At 45.0% G+C, this 25,144-nt stretch overlaps 1 protein-coding gene across 1 annotated transcript in view; it reads left to right on the forward strand.

Annotated features, from left to right (window-relative positions):
* caskin1 (CASK interacting protein 1) overlaps positions 1 to 25,144 on the forward strand; it is a 120,441-nt gene that overhangs the window by 69,279 nt on the left and 26,018 nt on the right. The window contains exons 3-10 of the mRNA XM_088936795.1: positions 10,177 to 10,274; positions 10,664 to 10,809; positions 12,932 to 13,027; positions 13,457 to 13,587; positions 22,495 to 22,603; positions 23,322 to 23,448; positions 24,032 to 24,126; positions 24,956 to 25,073. Coding sequence (XP_088792921.1) covers positions 10,177 to 10,274; positions 10,664 to 10,809; positions 12,932 to 13,027; positions 13,457 to 13,587; positions 22,495 to 22,603; positions 23,322 to 23,448; positions 24,032 to 24,126; positions 24,956 to 25,073 — 920 coding nt within the window. The remainder of the gene's footprint in view (positions 1 to 10,176; positions 10,275 to 10,663; positions 10,810 to 12,931; positions 13,028 to 13,456; positions 13,588 to 22,494; positions 22,604 to 23,321; positions 23,449 to 24,031; positions 24,127 to 24,955; positions 25,074 to 25,144) is intronic.

Here is a 25,144-nt window from a genome sequence, read left to right on the forward strand (position 1 = left end):
ACTCCAGCCCTGGGTCTACATGAACTATAACTGTATGATTCCCCCTGACAGCAGTGGCAAGAGCCTCTCTCGGTCGATTCTGGTTGGCCAGGTGCGCTCATTAACCGTCTTCTTGTTTACCGGCGTCCTGACCCAGAAAACGACCGAGGCTGCTACCAATATCACCCAACTATGATCTTTCTGAGATTTGTTGTGCAAGAAGACCTCTCCAACCACCATCTTTTCCCCTTTAAGGCTCCCTACTCTTCTTAACCACAAAGGTCTGGGCCACCTCAGGGACTGCTTTTATAGGGAGCCAGAGATTCCAGGTGCAGCCAATTCAGTGATTTCCTGGTGAGAATTTGAAGAATGCAGCTCACCTAAATGAGATGACCCCGCCCCTTGGAGATTCACCCGTGCTCCCAACACCAACACTGCTACACCATAATATTTGCTAGAGCTTGTGTAGTAAGCATATTACACATAAGGAGTTTTTAAGATAAAGAGTTGTTACCCATGATCTTTCATTATCTGTACACTGTATTTGCAAACAACAAATGAAGTAATACTCTAAACAGCCACATTATAATCTTTTCACATCCCTTTGGCTCCATGGTTATAAGAAACTTATGAATGAGAAGGAGAGGAGACCATCTAGCCATCATGTAGTATTGCTACTGGGCCATGTAGCCTGTTTGGCAGTAGTTAATTGATCCAGGATCTCATACAGCCCACCAAAGAAGTTCAAGTAGGTAACGCCAGCAGACACATCACCCTGTAACTCACCACTGACAGCCCACTGAAGCTCAGCAGGAGTGAGCCTGCTCAGTACCTGGATGGGAGACCTCCTGGGAAAAACTAAGGTTGCTGCTGGAAGAGGTGTTAGTGGGGCCAGCAGGGGGCGCTCACCCTGCAGCCCATGTGGGTCCTAATGCCCCAGTATAGTGACGGGGACACTATACTGTAAACAGGCGCCGCCTTCAGATGAGATGTAAAACTGAGGGCCTGACTCTTTCTGGTCACTAAAAATCCCAGAGTGTTCCTTGGAAAGAGTAGGGGTGTAACCCTGGTGTCCTGGCCAAATTTCCCATTGGCCCTTATCGATCATGGCCTCCTAATAATCCCCATCTCTGAACTGGCTTCATTACTCTGTTCTCCTCCCCACTGAGAGCTGGTGTGTGGTGAGCGTTCTGGCGCACTATGGCTGCCGTCGCATCATCCAGGTGGGGCTGCACACTGGGGGTGGTGGAGGGGAACCTCATTACCTCTAAAGACCTTTGAATGGAGTGTCCGGAAAAGCGTTATATAAGTGTAAGCAATTATTAATTATTATTATTATTAATTGCGTCAGCTCCACAGCCAAAACATTGTGCCTCTCAATAATAATAATAATAATAAAGGAATAAACCTTTACTTGTTCCTCCTGTTCTTGTGTTTAACTGCTCTTCCACGTCGTTTTCACTTGTGTCCCCTGGCTCATGTGTCGCTGTTCATTCTGAAGAAATCTGCTGCTTTGACTCTGTCAATGCCTTTGGAGAATTTGAACACCCAGATCAAGTCCCCTTGCAGTCTTCTGTGTTCAAGACTAGAAAGGTTCGACTTAAATACCCGGCATCCCTTTCTCTGAAGGAGTTTCGGTGGGTTTTGCTTCTGCTGGCTGGCAGTGTCACCCTGTCTGAAATCCTGCACTTTTTAATAAAACACATGAACTTGCTCTAAGAGCCTTCAGTTTGAGCATTCAGGTTTTGAATAAAATCTGAAGTTTAAAGAAATATGTAGGCGTCAGTGTGTAATTTCACAACATAGAACCCCATAGGAATACTTTTTCTAGGCACTGTAAGAGGAGGTATTATATTATAAAGCAGAGTAGAGTGGCCAGCACAACTGTCCAGCTGGCGGACAGCAAAGCCCAGAAGTCAAAAGCTGAAGAGTAGACTGAAGCTGACCATTATTTCGGATCCAAAGATTCGTCACAATGTAATGGCACGCCATTCAGATTTTAATGTCATCCTTTTGTTACCCTGTGCTGCAAAGCGCTTCCAATCAGCAACAGACAGGGAGGGAACAATTTAGAGATAAGGTTTATCTGAAATGAAGAGGAGGAGGGAGGGTACAAGTTGCTGAAGGAGTTGTAAAATGTCCTCTGTTATATCTATATGTGTGCGTTGCCTGCAATCCCAGATGCTAATCTCCCGGTGCTCTAACTCCACCTGGAAAACGGAGAAGAGGGAAATGGGCTCATGATTTCCTCCTGTGATTAGGTTTCTGGGCTTGGTAGAAAACGAAACCTAGCCCAGCCCCTCTCCTCCAAGGTCATTTCCAATAAGGAAAGTGGCTGGCCACTCCTGGACACTGGGGGGCAAATAGCATTGATTGCTTTATTGATCAGAAAGCAGCATCGGGTAGTGTGCCTTGATGAGACAAATTGCCTGTCAATAAAGGGATCAATTAGGGTGGAGATTGTTACATTGCAGGGATACAGCAGACACACCGTCAGTCATCCATCTTCATGTCCTCTCTTGTCTCTTCATCTTAGAGTTGTCCAAACTACAGAGAGGCCATAGAACAAGGTTAAAAACATTGCAGTATCACTAGCATGTGGGCGGCAGTATTAACAAAAGGCACCAGAATTAGTCAGAGTGATGAAAAGCCTGTGTTATTAAGATGTATAAATATTCCTTTGTGCATTTATGTTTACATGGCAGGACTGTTATCAGTACGGAAGTTCTGTACCTAGTGCTTCAGATTTAAAGTGTCTAATACAGCTTGATGTGACACAGGTTGCCACACCTTTTATTGTTTTCCACAGCTCCTTTGGGTCTTGTCAAAGTCTTAGAAGGGACTGTGGTCCTTTGAAACCACTAGAATTAGGCCTATTCTTTAGGTCTGATTCTTCAACTCTGTACTCTCTGCAAGAACCCAATCCAACTACACAATAATCCATTCCAGGATTCATTTTATATAATAATGTTTACTGCCTATATTGCGGGCATAATGCCATATATTATGGTTGCCCGTGTTAGGTTTTCTTGATGTGGGAGGCTAATTACCACACAGATCAATGTGCAAGTTTGATTCTCAAAGGGATCTTTAAAGAAGATCACAAAGAATTACGTGTGAGGTCATCATTGACACAGGATTGGAAGAAAATGGCAACCCTTTGATTCTTTTACTAAGAGTCAGGATTCATATACTTGAAACAGATGCCGTCGGGCTTTGTTTAACAGAAGAAAGGTCACAAACAAGATGAGGGCATTAGGCCCATCGGCCTGTCTGATAGTAAGTAATTAAAAGATTTAAGGATCAAATCCAGATGTTTCTTGAAAATACTTTACAACAAGATGGCTGGATACCCGAACACCCTCGGCCAGTTGGATAAAGAAGTTTCCACTGACACCATGTCCTCTGCTTCGTGTTTCACTGTTCATTCTGATGCAGTCCACTGCGTACACTTTGTCAGTGCCTTTGAAGATTTCCAAATAAAACATGAAGGCCACAGTTGTCTATCAACAGAGACTTTCCACTTGCTAAAGCTTGTGCCATTGGACTAAAAACAAGAATGACGGAATCATGGCTTTGCAAAGACACCGAGTGTGTATTTACATCTGTGTAATCATATCTGGAATTTCTGATGCAACAGGAAAGGCTGCTGTTAGCTATAAAGCAGAATAATGAGTTGCTGGCTGCAGAGAGGCCTCTCCTGTCCAGTTTGCTAATTTATCTCTCTGCACGCTGCTGCAATTCTAATTAAGATGAAGAAATTGCGCCATGTTTGTTTTATCTGATAGATGGTGCTGGTCTGGCTATTCTCTCAGTATCATTGAAGGTAGAAAATCACAGCGTGGGTCACGGCACTGATCCTTTAAGATGGAGATGGCTGATCAGAAATTTTTGTCGGCTTGTGAGCTTCTCTGCATGAAAGTCAAGCCCTGTGTCCAGACCAGAGATTACACAAGAGACACCGATTATGTTCAGATTACAACATGTCTGCCAATGCAGCTGGGTGACACGAGATTAGAGATTACAGGATGAGGAAGACGGGTGTAGAAAGATTCAGGAACAGAAAGCAACTGGTCTCTACAACAGGCGTACTGTACATAGGGAGAGATGTGGATTGATCAAATAAAGCATGGGTAACTCATTTATTAGAAAAGTAATTGAATTGGATTTTTAGGTGTGGAGCAAATTTCGATTGTGTTGAAAAACCTAAATCTCTGGGTTTCTTTTGCATATCTGCTATAACGTGTCAGTGTTATGCAGTTTATTATCATTAGGAAGTAAGAGTGATCATTCATTCAGCTGCAGCATTTCTTACCATGTTCATTCTCTGTTCTGTAACTCTAAAACAGTACCCACTTTGTTGGTTTAAAAAAAGAAGAACAGCATAGACACCCACTGGCATAGCTCAGGGAAATTTAACTTATCTAGATTGAATATATTTTCATCGGCAATATTACTTTTGTGTCCTCAGCCTCATAATAGTTTCACTATTCCTGCAACTCAGACAACCTTAAGTCACTGTTTTGTGTAAATAATTTAAGGCACAGTACTTAAAATAAAAATGCATTCGTCTTACTAGAACTCAGTAATAGCAATTCAGTCATTTCTTACAGTATGCAAAAAGAAGGATTTAAGGATAAATATAGTACTGAAATAATCTATACTGTTTTTTAATTATTATTATTGCCTGAATGAACGCAAGACTTCACAGTGCCCAATTGCACACTCTAATTTTAATGAGCCCTGAGCTTTCCAGGGTTTCCTTGCTGTGAAGAATATTCATAAAGTATTGATCCTGTTACAGTTTTACACCTGTTCATTGCAACACTGCATTGACATTGTTAGGAGCCAGAACAGCCTTCCAGAATGGTTTTTATTGGGTCAGCTAATGAAACATATGAATTGATCTATTGTTTTCTGATCAAATCCTGTATTGCTGATATTTGCATGTGACCCTAACGCATCCTAAATCCTTCGGGGAAAATTGGCTCCCGGTATATAGTGTCTGCCCTGCAATGGACTGGCATCCTGTCCAGGATGTATTCTACCTTGAGCCAGTTGTTGGGATTGGCTTCATTTCCCCTGTGACCCTGAACTAAATAAAGAAGTTAGAAAATAGATGGATGGGATTTGTAGCTCCACCTCCTAGAGGCTAGGATTTGGTACTGCACTCAGGGCAAGAAAGTCAGGCAGCCTCAGGTCTCTGCCCCTGTCCCCACCAGAGCTGCTCGGCTTCCCAGCTCCTCTAGGGAAAATTCCTGACTTGGCTACCAGAGGATTTTTAGAATTTACAAAAGCAGAACGCTCAGACATGGCACCATTTATTTTCCCGTCCTGTTTGCACTGTCATGTGCCACCCCTCGGAAGACTGCAACCCAAAGAATTATACTGGATTAATTCATTTATGTGACGCTTTTATTGGAAACAACATAAGCATGCACCTGTTTGTAGAGCTGACTATTACACTGGAGCAATATGAGCAAAGCACCTTGCATAAAGGCAGCAGTGTCTCACCTGAGATTTTGCACCTGCAAGGAATTCAGACTTCCAAGGAGTCCAGACCCCTGAGCACAGCAGTGGTCAGTGTGATGACCATTCTGGTCTGGCTGAAACACATGACCCCACCTTGCTCAAGGGTACAACTGCAGCGCCTCTCCTTGGAACTGAACCTTTCTGAAGCGGAACCCTGGTTCCAAGAACTTCCAAGAAAGTCTAGATCACCTCACCACTGCTCTACATGCTTCACTTAACTGGTTTTCAAGTGAAATTCAGAATCCAGAATGAAGCACCGCTCTGTGTTTTTTTAAACATTTACATGCAATCTGCCATCCTGCCAGACTGAGTGGCTGCGCTACCCAGACGGGGATCCAGCATATTTACTTTAATTACATAACGATCATCAATTGTTTTAACCGCTCAGTGCACTGAAATCTTAGTGATTGCCTAGACTGAAATAAGAGCTAATTGATCTGCAGTTACCCATCATCCCTTTCTTGAAGGAAGCCGGAAGCTGGCGGGACAGTGTGGCAGACTGGCCAGAGGGCCTTAGAGACTGTCAGGGGTTGGTTTAAGATGGATCGACAGCAGCCTAGTCTCAGGATCTAATCATGAGTGTGTTTTCTCATGGGTGTTTCTGAAGGTAGCTAGTGGGGAGAATGTGCAGCTTGTGCTCAGTAGCTGAACAGTTGTTCAGCTGTAGGTAATGGCATTCAATCTCTGTGGTAGATTCGCAAGCCATAGGTTACAGTGCAGTGTGGTAGAAGACTGGCTCACTACAGGGCCTATCACCATCAGGTGTGCTTTGAGGTAGGTGCAGAATGTAGTAAGTATGATAGGTGGGTCTCTCACATTGCACCCCTTGTTTACTGGGATAGGCTCTACAACCCAGTACTGGATAAGGAGGTTAGAAAATAAATGGGTGGATGGATTTGCTCAGGAAAAGAGACACACAGGCACAGCCATGTGAATTTAAAATATGTTCTTTATCTACAACGCTGTTAAAATCAAAACACAAAACAGAGGCCACGCTCCTCTTTTGAGCTCGGACTAAACTTCGTCTCCGTAAAATCTTCCCTGGGTTCCGGAGTTCCACACCCCTGGGGTTTCACGGCGGGACTGTTACTTCCCTCTCTCCCTCTGGTGCAGTGCGTAGCAGAGCCTCCGACATCTTTCCAAGGTTATCAGATAAACTCCGGAAGACTTGAGCAGAGGGATTGCTCAGCAGATGCAAGTTGGATTCTAAAATACCAGGTTCAACAGGCGCACGGTTATAGGGAGGGATGTCACTGATCCACCGAGCTGGTCCTGGTTCCACAGGACTATGGGCCGGCCACAGCACTGGATATTTACAGGGCTCAGACGCTCACACTCTTATCCCCTTCTCATTTGTGATTCTGATTTCGATCTGCTTGTGTGGGTGGGTAATAAGGGGGACACCTTTAACCTGATGCGTCTTCTCTCGGTCTGCTCGTAAAATAATAACAATAAGGGAGTATTATTTTTATCATGATAATACAGGAGTCTCAAGTCCTGATTAGAAGTGAATAAGTGGTTGAGCTAGTTTCTCTCCATTCTTATTCATGAAAACAGGGCTGACCCCAGTATGGAACTGTAATTCTGCCCTCCGGTTAAAAGTGACAGGCGTGATTCGAATGCAGCAGTGAGCCTTTGAGACGCCAGGCTGGTATATTCACAGAGCTCTGTGGGGAAGTGGGAACATGAATAATGCATGGCATGTTCTCTTATTATTCCACTCAGGAGCAGAGCAGGGCTACACCCCCGTCTCCCCCCTGTAAAACACTGACACTGTAAAGTGCATCAACAGCTGCATGTCGTGTGGAAGCCCTTCAGACAGGGTTAGGGATTCAGTCCACTTTGTGGAAGGTACTGTACTCTCCACACGTCAGCAACGCATGCTCAGTGTGGCTTCAACCCCTTCGCAGCTCACTGATGGCCCAGAGCGCTTACTGAACAGCCTTGAAATCTGCAGCCGTCCTCATCTGCAATTGCAATCTGGTTTCGTGAAGGCTGTTGCAATATTTCCTTATTCAAAGCCCTTTCTGATCTCACTCCTCCTGTGCAATGCATTGCAAAAGAAGCAAAACAGATGAGGCAATTAATGTTCAGAGAGGACTCTGTGCTCAGGTTTGCTTGGTGCTCACTTGAGGCAGACTTCCTGCAGATCTTTCAGCTCACTAAACAAACTGATGGACAGGTGAGGCTCTAGGCATTAGTAGATCATGTCCAGTTCAGTACCTTGCTGAAGCTAGTCCGGATAAAGAAATCTGCATTGCTATTGAAACAACAGTTACCACCTTCTAGCTTGGTCTCATCAGATCTCAGAAACCGTGCAAGGCTGGGCTTGGTCAATACTGGAACGAGAGATCTTTAAGAAAAACCAAGTGAACGATGTGGTTGAGAAATTTGCATGCTTCACATTATATAGTATGTTTTGTTTATTAGATGAGAAATATGTTTTCAGACATAATTGCTTTCAAATGCAGCAGACTAAATATTTTTACTACTGGAATATCCATCTCGCCCTCCTCTTTTCCTTTAATAAATCAGACTGGAGGGAATGTTCTGCTTCCAAAGTCTTCCAGCAAAAACACAGGTCCCGGTTTGATGTTTTTCTCAAAAGAAAATGAATTACACAGGAAACACTTTGCCCATATTTCTCTGTATTTCAAGAATAACATTTTTTTCTGATTTTTCATTCTGTTAAAATAATAAAGGGCCCAGCCTTTCAGAGTGCCGTTATTCAGAGCAGTGACTCCATTCTGCAGGTAATTAAATTCTCAGTGGCAGAAAGACAGAGAGCAGGAAGCTGAGGTGAAGCAGTCGCAGGCTCTGTGCACAAAAGCCTTCCCTTGCCAATTAAATGGCACTCAATCACTCCTGCAGACTGGGGCACAGTTGGGAAACTGAACACTTGCCACTCTACTGAAGAGAGGGATAAGGCTTGGGTAAGAGGGCATGGGAGACATTGGGCGCAGCTCAGTGCTCAAGACAGTCCAGCTGTCCCTAACAAAGTCACAATTTCCACAGCACACACCCTTGTGAAAAGTGCCCAAGTCTGACTTTCCCAGGATTGTGGCCTTGTATTGTACTTCTTACAATTTCCAGGGGTTTTATCTCACTGAACTTTACACCGTATTTTTCTTCATCTGCGCGAAACACAGTATTTAATTATCTATATGGCGTTTTCCAGGAAAGGGGTCAGAACTCCCTCTGGACATCAGGCAAGAGCGTCGGGTCCAGCAGTCTTTTCTGAAGAAAGAAAGACCCACGTCTTCCTCCCTCCCCAGCGCACTATTGTCTGTTAAAAAATGAAGCCCCAGTACAGGTCATCTCATCTTGTATGCCACATCTGATAACTGCAAGCCAACTGCTGAAGGCGGCAACACACCTACTTCAAAAGTTTCCCCTTTCGGGGTCAGGACTTTCTTCGGCCCTGCATCTCCCGCCTTCATTCTTCGCCATTCTTGTGCCTCTCTATGTCTCCCCCTCGTCCCTCTTCATCCTGACTTCGTTTTGGTTGCCGACCAATCCCCTGCCTCCACTCTTGGGGTGATGTAAAGCCTAGTGTTAGCAGTCTGATCACATCACCAGTCCTGCAGACCTGTGGGGGGATTTCTTCTTAAGTGCAAATTCAACCTCTCACAGGAAAATTAGTTGAAGCACCTCACAGCTGATCTTTACCATGTATTCCAACAGCCATAACGATACCTCTACAATTGCCTTCTCTCATCAGATCAACTGCTAACAATTCAGTGCAGGTTTTTTCATCTGCAATGCTCTCGGTCTGCATAGAGATTTTGTGCTTCGTTATGCAGCCCGAGCTCAAGAATCCTCCTCCATTTACAGAGAAAAGCTCACAACGTACATGCCCACAATCTGTAACCCTGTTACCTAACATTGCCCACTGTTACAAATGCAACTGTGACTGTAATTTAAGCTGAAAGTCGGGAAGCACTGGTTTTGCTGAATTAACATCCCGTGTTGAATCGGGATGTCAGCTCCATTATTTGTATCATTACTGACTGGAAATCTGTGCGGCATGCCTGCCCTGTGTAGTTGCGGGAAATGAATCCATTTTAACAGTTTGGGCTAACCTCAGAGAAACGGAAAGGGAGACCCTGGTAGGGGAGAGGAGCCCGAAGAGGCAGGGAGCTGTGAGTTAATTGGATCCAAATTCCGAAGGGCCTGGAGAAGTCACACTGATGCCTGTCAGAATGGAGAACCAAGGCAGAGAAGATTCTCGTGTTGGGCGATACAACGAGTGTATCTGAAAGTCTGGCACAGTTCTTAAAAAGATGAGCTCTTTTCAGGCTTACACCAGAATCCCAGTCTTGAACACGTTTTGCAACACTTTGAGGACTCCAGGAGCTCCAGGAAAAAGGCCAACAGGGGTGTCTGTTTCGTTACTGTGCTCTGGTCAGATAGCCGTTCACTGCAATTGAAGAGCAGTTTTAATGCACTCTACTTTCATTTTTTTGAGCCGGATTTAAGCCGGCAACCTTCCAGCCACAGGCGCAGATCCTTAGCCACGGTGCCTCTGCTCCGCCCAGTGAGTGAGAAGTGCTCATGATATAAATCTTCCAATGATGTTGGATAGGAATTACCCTTCCTGACCCAGAGCTGTGGTCTTCCTAGCTGCTTTTCAGGTCCTCACCTCTCACTGCTGTTTTTTTTTAGGTTCTCCGCGCTGCATCATGCTGCTCTCAACGGGAACACAGAGCTCATTTCCCTGCTGTTGGAGTCCCAGGCCACCGTGGACATCAGAGACCAGAAAGGTAACATTCGGCAAGACTGTAAACTGCCATCACTGCGCCCTCTGGTGGCAGAAGAGAAATACTCAGGCACAGAACCAGGGGAGCTGCTCAGCTCTTCAGGAGGAGCATGAAACCCCTTGCAGTGATCAGTGAAATAATGTGAAAACTATATTTTTCTTTAAAGCGTGCAGCTTTAACTTTAATCTGTTAAAGTGCATACTGGAACTGGAAGAGGAACTGGGGTAAGTAATTGCACACACACCCTGCTGCACGATAGGAAATGCAGAGGAGAGTGGGCAGCCCTGCGTGGGCGGGGCCAGCACTGCAGTGCAATGCCTCCTCTGTCCACAGAGGGGGCGCCAGGCAGTCGGGGAAGTTTCTAAAGCAGTGGCCCCGCCCTGTTCCCACAGGAATGCGCCCACTGCACTACGCTGCCTGGCAGGGGAAGGTGGAGCCCATGAAGATGCTGCTGAAGTCAGGCTCCGCGGTGAATGGGCAGTCGGACGAAGGGCAGATCCCCCTCCACCTGGCAGCACAGCATGGGCACTACGACGTGGTGAGTACCCCCCCCACCAACGCCAGCACCCCAGCACTGCGCTCGCTCTTCAGGCAGGCTCTCGCACAGGAAAGCCTGTGGCTTCATTGCAAGTTTTCTGTACATACACTGAATAAGAATATATACATTATACGGTCATCCCTCGCACGATCAACGGATATGAGGGGTTTCATTAATCCAAACTGTGGCGTTTAACGAGCAGACTTTCACTCTTCCGTCTTTCGGATGAGACGTTAAACCAAGGTCCTGACTCTCTTTGGTTATTAAAGATCCCCAGGTATCTCTCAATAAAAGTAGGGAGTTATCCCGGTGTCCGGGCCAAAGCCCCCCCCCCCCCCCTCGGCCTTTAGTGTGGCCTCCAAATTGTCCCCATGTATGATCGGCTTGCACTTGGCCCGCGATGGACTGGCGTCCCATCCAGGGTGTACCCTGCCTTGCGCTTGTTGCTTGCTGGGTAGGCTCCGGCTTCCCGCAACACTGTATGTTATAAAGCGGTTTGGCAAATGACATGACTTTCACTCTTACAAGCCAGGCTCCTGTTAAGCATTGCCGACATTCTTCTTTTCTCACACCTGCTCAGATGCCGAGTCTTGTCGGTGGGGGGGGGGGTTTTCCCCACAAAATTAAGACATTTACTTGTCACATTTGAATTGTTTTTACAACAATTATCTTTATACTGTATAAATACAACAAATGTGTAGATAAAAATGGAACAAGCCTAATTTAATTTGTTTTGATACAACAAAAGGTACAATTTTTGAAAGTGGGTGGTGACTCTCTATACCCACTGTACATAGGGCATTGTCACAAACACATTTTCGGACATTTTCTTCTGTAGTTCTGCCTTGATCTGATTTATTTATGAATGTTAATCGGGACATCTTACACTGCTGTCACCTTGGGTCAATTATGTGAAGGTAAAGTATATACTGTACTGTATATAGCATAAAGAGAAGTGATGTCATATAGACTGACAGCACAATTGTCATCATGTAGACTGATCTCTTGTGAAGTGATGCTGGGCTGGGCTAGGAGCCCTCCAAGGAAAATGAGATGGCTGCTGTAGGTCGACCATTAGGTGGCGCTCTTCCTTATGGCTTAGACTTTCTTCAAAATCCTCTGAAGCTGTTCGGTTCAGGAGGCTTTAAAAATCTTATATGGAATTAGTGAGCATATTCTGAAATTGCTGTTCTCCCAGTGCTTCAAAGTGTCATTTGCGTGGAGATGAGGAGTAACTTCTGAGGTGATCCAGACGATTAGTTTCATTATCGTGGAATCTGAAGCGTATTAAAACAACAGAGCATGGGGCCAAGCATCAAAGCCTGATGTTCCCAATTATCAAAAAAAAAAGGAGAAAAATGCTGACACACAGTTCTACTGAAGAAAAGCGCTACTGTTGTGATTTCTGTGCCACGGCTTTAACTTTTGTGAGACGTCAGCGGGCTCTTATCGAGGAGAGAGATTTTACCGAGATAGGGAGACTCTGCACTGCAGGTCCTGAGAGACAGGTTCACCACACAGACTGTTATATAAAGTCCTCTGGAGAGATGCGTCACCACTCGACAGCGTGGTTATGCAGATTTTACCACAGTAGTCCTGATCATTAATTGAGTTAATGTACGTGTAGGGTGATAAACTGAGCGTATTTGGAAGTCTGGCACGGTTCTTAAAAAGATGAGCTCCTTCCAGGTTTACACCAGCATCCCAGTCTTGAAGAAGTTTTGCAACACTTTTCAGGACTCCAGGGGTCAGGTCTGCAGGGGTGTTTGCTTGTTTATAGTGCTCTCGACATGTAGCTGTGCACTGCGATTGAAGAGCGGTTTTAATAGAGACTCTTCACTAATCCACTCAATGCAACCTACTCTCACTGGCTCTGTTAAAACAAGCTAAAGATGCCTGCCCTGAAGATCGGGACACACAAGACCACTTGCAGGGCTCCCTGTGTCCCTGGGTTATTTGTACCAGCTGAAGAACAGAGTTTTAATTTGCTTTCAGTGGGACTCTGTGTTTCCTCAAAGGCCTCCAAGACTATATTAGGAACATGATGGAGTAGCATAAATGGATGATATTGCTTTTGATGACTAATGGGTTTGTTGCTTGAATGTGCGTTATCTCTCTCCAGTCCGAGATGCTGCTCCAGCACCAGTCCAACCCCTGCATCGTGGACAATGCCGGCAAGACACCTCTGGACCTGGCCTGTGAGTTTGGCAGAGTTGGGGTAAGTTGGGTCATGTTGTCACCCTGTAAGGTGCAGTTTAGATCTGATGCTGTGTGTGTTGGATTGCAGTGTTTGTGTTAGATTGCAGTGCATGTGTAATGCAATGTCTGGTGTCATATAATGTCTATATTGGATTGCAGTGGATGTGTAATACAGTATGTTTTATTGAGTGTAGGTGTTGGATTGCAGACTATATGTTTTGATGTACTATGTGCGTCGGATTGCAACGCCTAAAGCAATGTACAGTATGTGTTAGATTGCAGTGTATGTGTTATAATGTGCTGGTTGGATTGCAGTGTTGTGATGTATTGTGTGTGCTGGATGGCAGTGTGTGCTGATTTGCAGTATACTCTATGTTATAATGTACTGTGTTTGGTCACAGCGAGTGTGTTGTAAATCTCTGGTTTCTGTGCTATTGCTCCTGTGCAGGTGGTCCAGCTGCTGCTGAGCAGTAATATGTGTGCCGCCCTGTTGGAGCCCAAGCCAGGCGACTCCACTGACCCCAACGGCACCAGCCCTCTGCACCTGGCTGCCAAGAACGGGCACATCGACATCATCAGGTAAGAGGTCTCTGCATAGTGGGGGGGAACAGAGGCAAAAGCTGTGGAATCCGAGAAGGAGAAAGGAGTGGTCACAAATGAGTAAGTGTAAGGGCAGTGGAAATACAAGAAGAATAGAGAGGGGCTTGATGATGTCCTGTTGAAGGAGAAAATAAAGTTGGACATTTCCAACCATTAGCCTGCATTTAAAGCATCCTCAGTTCTCTGTAGCATGACAAGCTTTCATTACAGCACTTTGTAAAGCTCATAATGAAATAAGAGAACATCTGGTCATGCTATCTAGACTGTGTCCTGTGCTTCAGAGGCCGTGTAGCTGTAATCCACAGCAGGAGACGGGAGAATCCTCTTTGCACAGAGTGTGTTCAGCCCTCTGGGGTTTTTGATATTTAATAAGAACTTTGCGTGTTTTAAAGCTTGTGGTGTCAGGAACAACGGAATAAAAGAAAACAGCTTATCATCTGACAAAATCAGAGAGAAACCAGCTACAGTGCTGAGAGCCCCTCAGCTCTCTGTGCTTCCTCCACTGAGAGATAAGACCTCCTCAGGCTTGGTTTTCATGCCAACGGCCGGCGAAAGCTTTTGCTGAAGAAAGACTCGATTTTAAGGAATTTCACAGCACCCAGCTGCCCAGGGGGCAATTCATTTTGAGTTTCGTTTCATGTGGCTTCAACTTGTTAATGGTTTCCTTTGTACCTCTGATTTCGGTTTAATTTCTGTATACCCAAGGCTAACAGCAGAGGGAACGGTGAAGATACAGACAGCTGCCTTATCCAACACCAGGTCCAAGTGTTAAGAGCTGATGCTGAGCTGCATTACTGCCTTGAGCTCATGGTTTAAGCAGTAAGCGGTGATTGAATGAGAAATTCTAAGTCCGGATTGTGTTGTTTTGTTGACTGTGTCAGGAGCTGACTGTGGGATTCCTCACCTAGTGGTGGACTGCTGTCCAAAAGCTGCTCCCCAGAGCTCACAGTGGTGTCAATCAGAGACGCCCACTCTTCCAGTCAGTTCTGGCTCATATAATAATTGCTAATAATTGCTTACACTTATATAGCGCTGTTCTGGACACTCCACTCAAAGTGCTTTACACGTAATGGGGACTCCCCTCGACGATGATGCAACGGCAGCCATAGTGCGCCGGTTCACTCACCACACACCAGCTATCAGTGGGGAGGAGAACAGAGTGATGAAGCCAGTTCAGAGATGGGAATTATGAGGAGGCCATGATTGGGGAAGGCCAATGGGAAATTTAGCCAGGACACCAGAGTTACACCCCTGCTCTTTTCGAGAAACACCCTGGGATCTTTAATGACCACAGAGAGTCAGGAGCTCTGTTTCACGTCTCATCCGAAGGATGGTGCCTGTTTACAGTATAGTGTCCCCGTCACTATACTGGGGCATTAGAACCCACACAGACCGCAGGGTGAGCGCCCCCTACTGGCCCCACTAACACCTCTTCCAGCAGCAACCTTAATTTTTCCCAGGAGGTCTCCCACCTGCTGAGCTTCAGTGGGCTGCCAGTGGTGAGTTGCAGGGTGATATGGCTGCTGGCCACATGGGCGTGTCTGAGCCATGTGGTGCATGGGTTTTAGAGGTAAGCCAAGCAGGTCAACAGCTGGCTCCACATTTTAAGGAGAGAAGTGAAAATGAAAAAATTGAAAACATACGGCACAAAAAGGAAATGAGGGCCCACGAGCATAATCTGCTTTTAAAGCTACTAACAAAGCATTTCAAGAAGAAGGGATGAACCGCTGCTTTTTTTCCACACGAAACGGCAGAGAAGCGCCACACTGAGTCTGTTTCAGGTGTGGCCCAGCAGTGCAGGAGAGGTGTGAAGAGCTGCCCTGCTGGGCAAGCTCTCTGGGAAGCGAATCCCAAGACTGAGCAAGGGGCTGAGAGGGAGACTGTCAGCAGCCAGTCGCCCTCCTCCCTGCACACAGCCAGGGCCTCCCATCCGGTGGTGTACCGAAAGAGCTTCCCATCGTCAGCAGAGCGAAACGGCACCAGGAGAATTCATCATGCACAGAGAGGGGAAAGAGGAAAGGACTGACGTCGATAAAACTCTGTGTAATTTGCTTATACAGAGCTGTGCAGCTTTGGTAATTCAATTCAAACTGTTGATTTGAAGTTTGGAATGTGAAGGAGGACAGCAATGTTAATTTACCATATATTCAAATTCACACTACTTTCAGCAAACTATAAATGATGTTCTGGAGGTACAGCAGAGCGCCGATTTCAATGCCCCTTAATGTGATTTCACCCAGGAAGATATGAGCCAGGGCAGACAGACTCTTCTTGCAATATGATCAGGGCTTCCTCATAATAAATGTCAGAATGTTGTCTAGTACTGCAAGAAGGACAACCTCCCCTTTGCAGTAGACGTGCTCACTCTGTGATGAAGAGCTCCCCCACAAATTAAAGTGGAAATAAATTTTCTCTGAATGAGCATATCGAGGTGTTCGGAGTCTCGCAGTCCTGATTCATTCTGTCATGAAACCAAGAAATAGACTCGCAGCGATTAATTGTCTTTCCAAAGCACCACACATCGGAGAAAACATTATGAATGCCTCTCTGCTCACAAACGTAGTGCCATTTATTTGTCTGTATTTATCTGTCTGGGGTTTTTTTTCTTGTTGGAAGTGTAGCTGGTTTGCATTTCAGAAGGGGGGATCCTATGAGCTTCACAGCAACTTTTATGATCAATTCGAAGAGTTCTAAATGGGTTTGTTTTCACCCTCAGCTGTTTTTTTTCTGAAAATTAGCGTTTTCTAGGAAATGGTTGGGAAGATGAAAGCGGTTTTACTGAAACTGAAACTGGAATGCCAACGTATCTTCCACCTGCAATCTTTTTTAATAAAGGCTGTGTAACACTATAGGTTCTCATTAGACTACTTTATCCAAGTGTGTTAAAGTGTTTTAAAGATGCATGTTTTATTCATATGCAAACCTATTACAAATGAGTTTGGCAATTTATGCCCTCATTTAGGTTCATTTGCATTAATCAGCAGGATTCCTGAGCTTTTAGGAACATCAGGTGTGCAATCTGCATATTGCTTGTGCTTTGGGTGTGAGAGGAGGAGGAGGAAATGACAGTAGAGAGGAAGCAATTAGAGCACTGATGAGTGCGATTCAATTAGCGCGGATCAGAGCTGTTCACTGAGTGCTGAAGTTTCTATGGTGTTTCCGAAGAACAGGAGAACATCACCCCAGAGCTGATGGGGATACAGTACAGTACAAGCCTATACAAGCTTTCAGTAAGTAAGGGTTATGCCAAGCCAGAGCCCGAAATCATTCAGAAAAATCTTTTTCAGATGCAGTAAAGTGAGATTGGGTTGTATTAGTCCCCTATTACTCCAGTCAGTCCTGCCCTGCTTCACCAAGCCTGGACTCTGTGCTGAATTCTGTTTGGAGGAAGTCCTTGAAGAGTGTGGGTCAATGTCACTTAGTTCAAATGCATGCCGACTTCCATTTAAAACTTTAATTCTTGTTCGGCTCTGTGTGTAGTGCAAGTGTTATGATTAGCTCTACATGTGGAGCTGAATCCAGTCCCTTTCATTTCACTGCAGAAGATCGCAGATCCCTGCTGTCTATAGCTGCATTGTCCTGGTTGCCGATAGCACTGTGAAATGAAGATAGAGTGGGCAGACCATTGAATTAACCACAGGAAGATGACTGATTGCGCTTTTCATGTCAGGAATAAGTGTGAAACCTAGAAGAATCACAGCCAGGATGTGCTGTAGAATGTGACATGCTGAGGCAACAGCAGTTTAATTATTTGAGTCAACACACATGACTTTAATGGCAGAATGGCACATGCAATCCACTGTGATTAGAAACCCTTAATCACTGCAGCAGTGAACAGGATACAGATCCCTGGCTGTTAATGACAGAGGCAGTGGCTGCAGTACAACAGTAAACCTATGCAGTTCAAACCTGCATTTTGTATTTCTTTAAACATGTTTCTCAAATCAAGGTAAAAGGTGTTTTATTCAGATTTGGGTGTGTGAGAGAATGAGCATAGTTTGGAACCCATTCAAGACAAATAGTTTGAGCTTTGAAAACTACTGCATGTTCTTAAAATAAGCATAGTATTTAGGCAGCTGGACACTTGAAAGCGAGGCCAGCCTGTCTTCGGAATGTGTGAACGTGTGTAGCTGTGCCTGTTATAAATGCGTGTGTGTCTGTGCTGATCACTCTGGATGTGAGTTTTGGTTCTAAGGTGCATCTGAGTGAGAGCGTGTGTGCATTGCACGGGGAGTGCAGAAGTGAATGTTTGTGTAGGTGCTCGTCTGTGTCTGGGCTGTAGAATGGCTGTATTGTCTGGGGCTCCGAGATGGTGTTACACTCACTAGAGGCCCAGATTTATACAGCAGGTTCTCATGTTTCCCTGGGCTTCTGGAACAAGCTCAGATACATGGAGCTGCATGGAGTGGGGGGGGTGTTTCTGGGAAATCCAGAGAGCAGCAGCCCGACTGATTGCCCTCAGGAACCTCAAAAACAGCTGCCAGCTGCCTTTGCACTCTGAGAGAACGTTCTTATTCCTTAAAATTTGTAGCCCGAGGAGACAAAAAGGACCTTCTGCCCACTGAGGCTTGTTGGTAAAATATGTCTGATCCCTCTGTATCCTGCTGTCCTATGGGGAGACTCCAGGGAATATAGGGTTCCGTCCCAAGCAAATTAGCACCCTTCCAACCATGTCAAAGAGCTCTCAAGTTGAACAAAACATCACAGTGTCTGAGGAGTGACTGCTTCCTTGCTAAAGTGCCTTTCCCCTGCTGACCACACAGTCAGCTTTGAGTTTTTCCATTATGCTATGTGTTGGAAGATAATTTTGCCAGGATGCTGTATCCCCACCATCCCCTGAGTTTCAGGAGACCAGTAGCATGGCATGGGATGGGGAGCAGAGTTCGCCGTTGGCACAAAGAGAAAACCTTCACAGAACAGAGAGGGGAGAGCTTGGTTTACAGTTAGAGCCAAGGAGTCTAGATTGTGACTCCTAGGACATCCTCCTGTCTGGAATAGGAGTTTATGTTGATAATAAGGAGCTGGCATCCAGATAGCACCATCTTCTTTCAAAGTGGATTGCACCCTCGCCAGGTGGCCAAATCACACCGCTGATCTGCCTTGCTCACAGCAACCTGGGACTGTACTCATATCATGAGCAAAGGACAAAATGGCTAGGAGTGATTCGTCATTACTATTCTCTGTAACCACCCTTCACACATGCAATCACATACACTGTGTCCTGTCCTCACTACCTTAACGGACAGTGCTGCAGCAGCAGGAGTGCTACACATCATTAATTTGCCCAGGAATCCATCTCCTAAGCTTCTGCAGTCTGTAATTATCCTGTGCACTGTGATGATCAGTAGCGACCTGCGCTCACAATTACAAAGAAGGGCATAATCCCCCCCCTCCCCCCCCCCCCATCTGCTGCAAAGGGACATGGAGAGAGGCAAAGAGATGGTGTGGTGTGATCACAACACCTACCGCAAAATGTAAAACGCCTGAACATTTACCCCACAGCCCAACAGAAAGCAATTAGAAAGCCGTTACTTGTGTAATTACATTCATCGCCCTGGGAGGAACATAGCTCACAAAGTTACAACGCCAGCAAATAAATTAATTGATTGACTGGAGTGCCTCAGTACATCAGGTGAAAATCTAATACGTCTACGTTACCGAAGTCTGAACAAACACTCCAGGTCTTACATGTCCCAGGTGCTCATGTCCTGCTCCTCTGTAGACCGAGTTTGTCTTGTTTGCAACAGCAGCACATTGTCCCCTTGAACCTGAACTCTACTGTAACACACCCTGTGGCAGGGGGTCATACAATCTATCATAATAATAATAATAACATCACTTTTATTAACCCTTACAATTTCTTGCATTAGGAATTATTTTGCATACCCCAGCTTGCTCTCCATGAGACACATAGACACACAGAAAGGGAGAGAGCCTTATGGCCGTTCTAGGTAAAACAGATGCACCCAAATAGCCCTATTTAAGGTAAAAAAATAGTGCTCCTTTCGTTACAGTGCAAGCCTGTGTGCCTCTTTGAGCTTCCAACTAGACTTTTACACAAGCCTTCTCTATAAGCACCACTGGACAAGTAATCTGTTTACCGGCTCCAAAGCAAAGCCTTTCTCCAAGACTCTTTACAGACCTTACAAAGTTCCTAGTGTCACTTTCCCTCACCCCATTCGACACTTCCTCCCCTCTCTCACTCTGGCGCAGTCACAGAGCCGAGCAGAGGATCTCCTCTCTCCTCAGACAGCAGATATAAACCGACCCCAGAAGCCTCAGCATCCTTGTTTTTGAACAGTCCCCCAATCAATTGTCTTCTACCAGCTGTAGAGTTATCACACCTGTCTATAATTACGATGACAGATCATTCTCCACGGCATTCTGGGAAATATGGTTAGACAAGAACTGGCATGTAGTCTCCACCTTTCACCCTCTTCATACCAGAGGGTGCCAGGCATTTTCTTACATTTAAACGGAATCTCTGAGATTAAGTTTAGTACAGCTGAGTAAACTAACACTTTATCCATAGGTGCTACAAACATCTCACTGCTGTGGTGTGGTCTGATTTCCAGAGAACTGCTGATCCTGAAAATTAATTTTAAATTTACCCCCAGGGGGTGTAGCTTGCTCAAATACACAACTGCAGCGTCCCAGCCACAATTGGAACCTTCCAGTTATGAGTCCAGAGTCACAGGGCTCAGTGCAGCCCAGTGTCACATCAGGGTTCTTTGGGGACTTTGGGGGTCACATTAGGGTTTTAAATTATATAAAACCCTAATGTGACCCCCAAATAAAACAAAACGCTTTAATAAAAAGAGTTTTGTTCTCCTGCAGAGAAATGCTAAAAGTAAAAAAATGTTAATTTTTCATACTATTTTTATTGTAAATATTCATATATATATTTCTGCTTATTAGAATGTTATATAACTCTGCTCAAGAAAATGCAACAGTCCAGGCTAGTGGTAACCTAACCTGCCTTTCTTAAGGTTTGGTTGGTGATCTCAGTTAGGACAGCTTTAAAAATAACCTTTCCGAAAATGCCGAGCATCAATAAGAACTTATGGCTTATAACCTCAACACACACAGTTATTATCAAGAAAATGACAAAGTCGTTACTGTAGCAGGTGCATTGACATTTTGTTGAGCCGACATAATGTACAAAATTCATTATACTGATTAACATTTGTCATCATCAAGGGTTGATCAACAGGAAGTCTACTGTGAAAGTCATAGACAAGTAGAGTGTGAGGCCACTGTCTGCAGCAATACAAGCTCTACATCTGTGACACATCCTTTGCACCAAGTTACAGATACTGTCTGGTGGGATACTATCCCGTTCCTCTCAGAGAACCTGGACAAGCATTCACCGTTCACTGGTCTCCAAGCCCTAGATGTCACAAGTGAATCATCTCAGTCCTTCCCACAAATCTTCAACAGGGCTTAAGCCTGGCTTTATAGAGCATCCATGACATTAACTCACATTCTCACCTTACAAGAAACCTCTGATTACACAAGCAACATGACGGCATCTTTGTCCTGCTTGAATGGGTTCACTCTTGGATGAGCCTGCAGCATGTGAGATCCCCAGGCCCTTGGACTTGTTCAATGTAGCGCCTGGCAGTCAGGTTGCCATCAGCTACTGCAACCAAGTGGTGTTTCAGAGGGGCTGGACACTCATGCCCAGACCATGACACTTAAGGCCTCATTATTTTGTCTGTTGCACACAACAATTAGTGTTTCATTTTGCATTTCTCATCACATGCAAAGACAGTGTGGCCTACACAGACCCTTACATGGGAACCTTGCTTGTGTATTCATGTGTTGTTGAACTTTCTGCCCAACAGAAAGTTCAACAGTTGAGTGGCTGAGGTGAGGAGGAGGAGGATGTGTAATGGGTAGAATCTAATTACCACACTCTTGCATTATTTGTATGTAAAAGAAAAAAAAATGCAAATACTTATTTGAGAAATTTTGATTTGGCCAAATTATGAATCTGTCTGTGTAGTAGCTACAAAAGTATATTGATAATTGCATTTGTTTATCCAATTCAACTCCCATGTATGTCAAAAAGAACCAAGCATATAATAACAGAACTTTTTACACCTTCAACATACATACTGTATTTAACCAGTCTGCTTTAAGTTCACTCTCACCATTTGATTACTCACAGTACCGATATGTCCTTAAAATGGAGGGAAAAAAACATCCTTCTCATCCAAAACATTGAGGTCAGCGCAATATAAGACATCACGAAGAGGCACCAGTCACAACTGGCAGATGCTGAAGAAAAAGGAAAATCCCAAGTCCCTTCCAAACTCCCAAAGTGGTTCTTCTGAGGGCTACACAGACTTTTTTTACCTGCAAGACCTCCTGTGGCCATCCTTTCCCTGCAGACCACTGCTCCCACAAACCCTGAAGCTGCTCTACCCCGGGCTTTTATAGACTCGAAAACCCCTCCCCCTTACTCGCATTGGCTATCTGTAATTACGTCAGGATTTATTGGACCGTCAGTGATGAAACGGGGAGGAGCTATCTACCATGTGCTTGACTGTGGAGGCTGCCATTTTGGGTCGCCTCAAGGTCAGCCCACTGATACATAGTAATAAACTCACACTTCGTCTCACACACAACAGCCAATAGAAATGCAGAAAAGAAAATACACTGGGCCTGGGGCAGCTTGTAACAGAACCTTGGAAAGATTGTGTTTACCTTCAGATTCCTAGAAACATTGCAGGGAACTATTTTATAAGCACAAGTGACTGTGAAAGGGGGGATGCTTTCGCACCAGTGCGTGCTATTTTAACCCAGTCCCTCGGTTTTGGGCCTGTTTTCCTTTCCTGGTCTCGTCCACAAACTTGTGCTCCTGTTTCCCTGCCTGCCCAGGTTGCTCATCCAGGCTGGAATCGACATCAACAGGCAGACCAAGGCTGGCACAGCCCTGCACGAGGCTGCGCTCTGCGGCAAGACAGAGGTGGTGCGCCTGCTGCTGGATGTGAGTGTGCCTGGGGTCAGGGGACAAGACAAAATGGGGGGCTACTTGACATTGGGAGCATACAGTAGGGAAAAGAAGGACAAAAATGGTGGAAAACAAGTACTAGGGAGGAGACAATGGAGGGGCATTAGGAAGTGGGCATAAATCATCTTAGATTTCAGATCCACATAAGATGATGCCTCATCACTTGATTGACGCACACACTGCATTGACCTCGATCCGTATTATGAGTGCTTCCATTAATTTTACTGACAGTAATTATGGAGCTCACTGACTGATGCGCTTTAAAACAGAACGTAATCAAGTACTGATTTCCTCAATTTTTTTTTTAACATGCATTAATAAATCCTGCAGGTTATCTGTTGTCTTCGGCTGCATTAACTTGGGCACATCTCATATTTATTTAGGACAGATGGTCCTCAGCTGCAGTCCTCATTTTCATTCTGTCTCAGCTTTGAATGACCTAACTGAGCTAATTATTTCATGCTTTCCCCAAACATGGAACTATAGATACAGTAACTTAAAGTACTGTAATAACTGAACTGTAATAACTGTAGTATCTACTAGATTCTGATCTTTGACAGTCAAAGCTGTGGACATCTGACTTGTAGTGTTCTCTGCCTTCAGGTCTTATGCGATCAGTATAGCAGAGTCTAGGTTAAGGATATTCAATGTGACCTCCTTCCTGACCCTTCTCAACTCTCACCCCTCCCTGCAGAGTGGAATCAATGCCCAGGTGAGAAACACCTACAGTCAGACAGCACTGGACATCGTCAACCAGTTCACTGCCACCCAGGCCAGCAGGGAAATCAAGCAGATGCTTAGAGGTGAGACAAAGAAAGACAGTTTACGTGAATGAGGGTGCAAAACTGAAAGACTGCCCATAGTCTAGTGTAGAACAGCAAGCGTGAGTCAGTGTGGCAAAAACTTCCAGGTTTTGCCACACTGGGAGTCATGATAAGCTAAGCTAGAGCTAAGTCCTCAAATGCAGTCAGCATCAGCTTCATTTGTTTAGATCGGTCCTGTTTTGTGTGTCTGATCTGTAAAGTTACGTATATTTGGCAGTGTTTGTTAGATGTTTGTTAGATGTACAGAGCTGATAAAGCACTTGACCTTGAATGGGGGGAATGGAGAGTGAAAGAGAAAGACAGTTAAAGAGAGAGTCAGAGGATCAGAGAGTGACGGGGCAGATTTATTTTTTTATAGGCACAATACTAAATGCTGTCCTGTTGTTGACACCTTTAACCTAATAAGAACTAGAAGCACGAAGAGAACAAAAGTGAGATGATGAATTTTACAGTGTGCTTCAGCAGTACTATGTTTTACTGATACTCAGTCCTCATGCAGTATCCTGCTATTGAGCAACTGGTACCACTTAACCAAACCCGCACGGTACTGTCTACCCTCCCTTTTTATCTCTTCCTACAGATGCCTCTGCAGCCCTGCAGGTCAGGGCCCTGAAGGATTACTGCAACAACTACGACCTGACCAGCCTCAACATCAAAGCTGGTGATGTCATCACGGTGAGCTCCGCCTTTAAACAGGTTGCCATGACGTTCTGTGGACACAGCAGAACTAAGGGGCAGGAATGCGCAGTGAACTCATGGTAAAAGGGCTGTATCAATAAGAGTTACACAAACATAGGAAACTGAGGCAGAGCGACTAAATTGTATAAGCATAGTAAAAACGAAAGAAATGTAGCAGGGTTAAAATTTCAGCCAGCTGTGCCACAGGGGCACATTCCAGTTTTTAAACACAATTACAGTCTTTTTTAATCTTCTAATTGGGGACGTGAACAATAGCTGCACTGAAAGGGTGGCAGCCTGGAACTGTTTGGATTTTTTAACAGGTACAGACCCTGCTGTGCATATGCATGTGCATCAGTATTTTGAGCAAACTAGTTAGAAAACACCAGCAAATGTCCGAAGAGCCAGTAACATCAGCGCCTGTGCAGCACTCAGAGAGAGCACGAGCAAAATGCTACACATTATTTCACTGTGAAGTCTGTAGAGGGCAGTGTAGACCTTGTTTTCCTTCAGTCCTCTTGTTAAACAATACAGTACAGTAGGTCATGTTTAAAAACAGGCTTGTCTCTCTGAAATAAATCAGCTGGTGGTTATTTTGTGACCATAGTAACTTCTTTGGAAGTTTGTGCATGTGAACAAAGATATTACCTGCAGCTACCAGAAAATAAACTAGGTCTTTATTTCTTTTGAGTGTCTTGGTATAACAGTTACTATTGAGTTGTATAGATAAAGAGTTAGAGAGTTATTGCTTTGGAAGTATAGACATCTTTTTTCAACTTAATTATCAAATTGCCTCAATGTTTTGCTCTGCCTACCCTCTTGGCAGGTGCTGGAGCAACACCCTGATGGCCGATGGAAGGGCTGTATCCATGACAACAGAACAGGAAATGACAGAGTGGGCTACTTCCCTTCCAGCATCGTGGAGGTCATCAGCAAGAGGGCAGGTGCGCTTTCATGGAACACAAAAGGAACAAGGTTGAGAGAGTGGGTGGGCGGGCGAGTGGGGGAAGGGATT

This window comes from Atractosteus spatula, chromosome 18 (assembly GCF_055471065.1).
Source record: "Atractosteus spatula isolate fAtrSpa1 chromosome 18, fAtrSpa1.hap1, whole genome shotgun sequence".
Taxonomy (NCBI): domain Eukaryota; kingdom Metazoa; phylum Chordata; class Actinopteri; order Semionotiformes; family Lepisosteidae; genus Atractosteus; species Atractosteus spatula.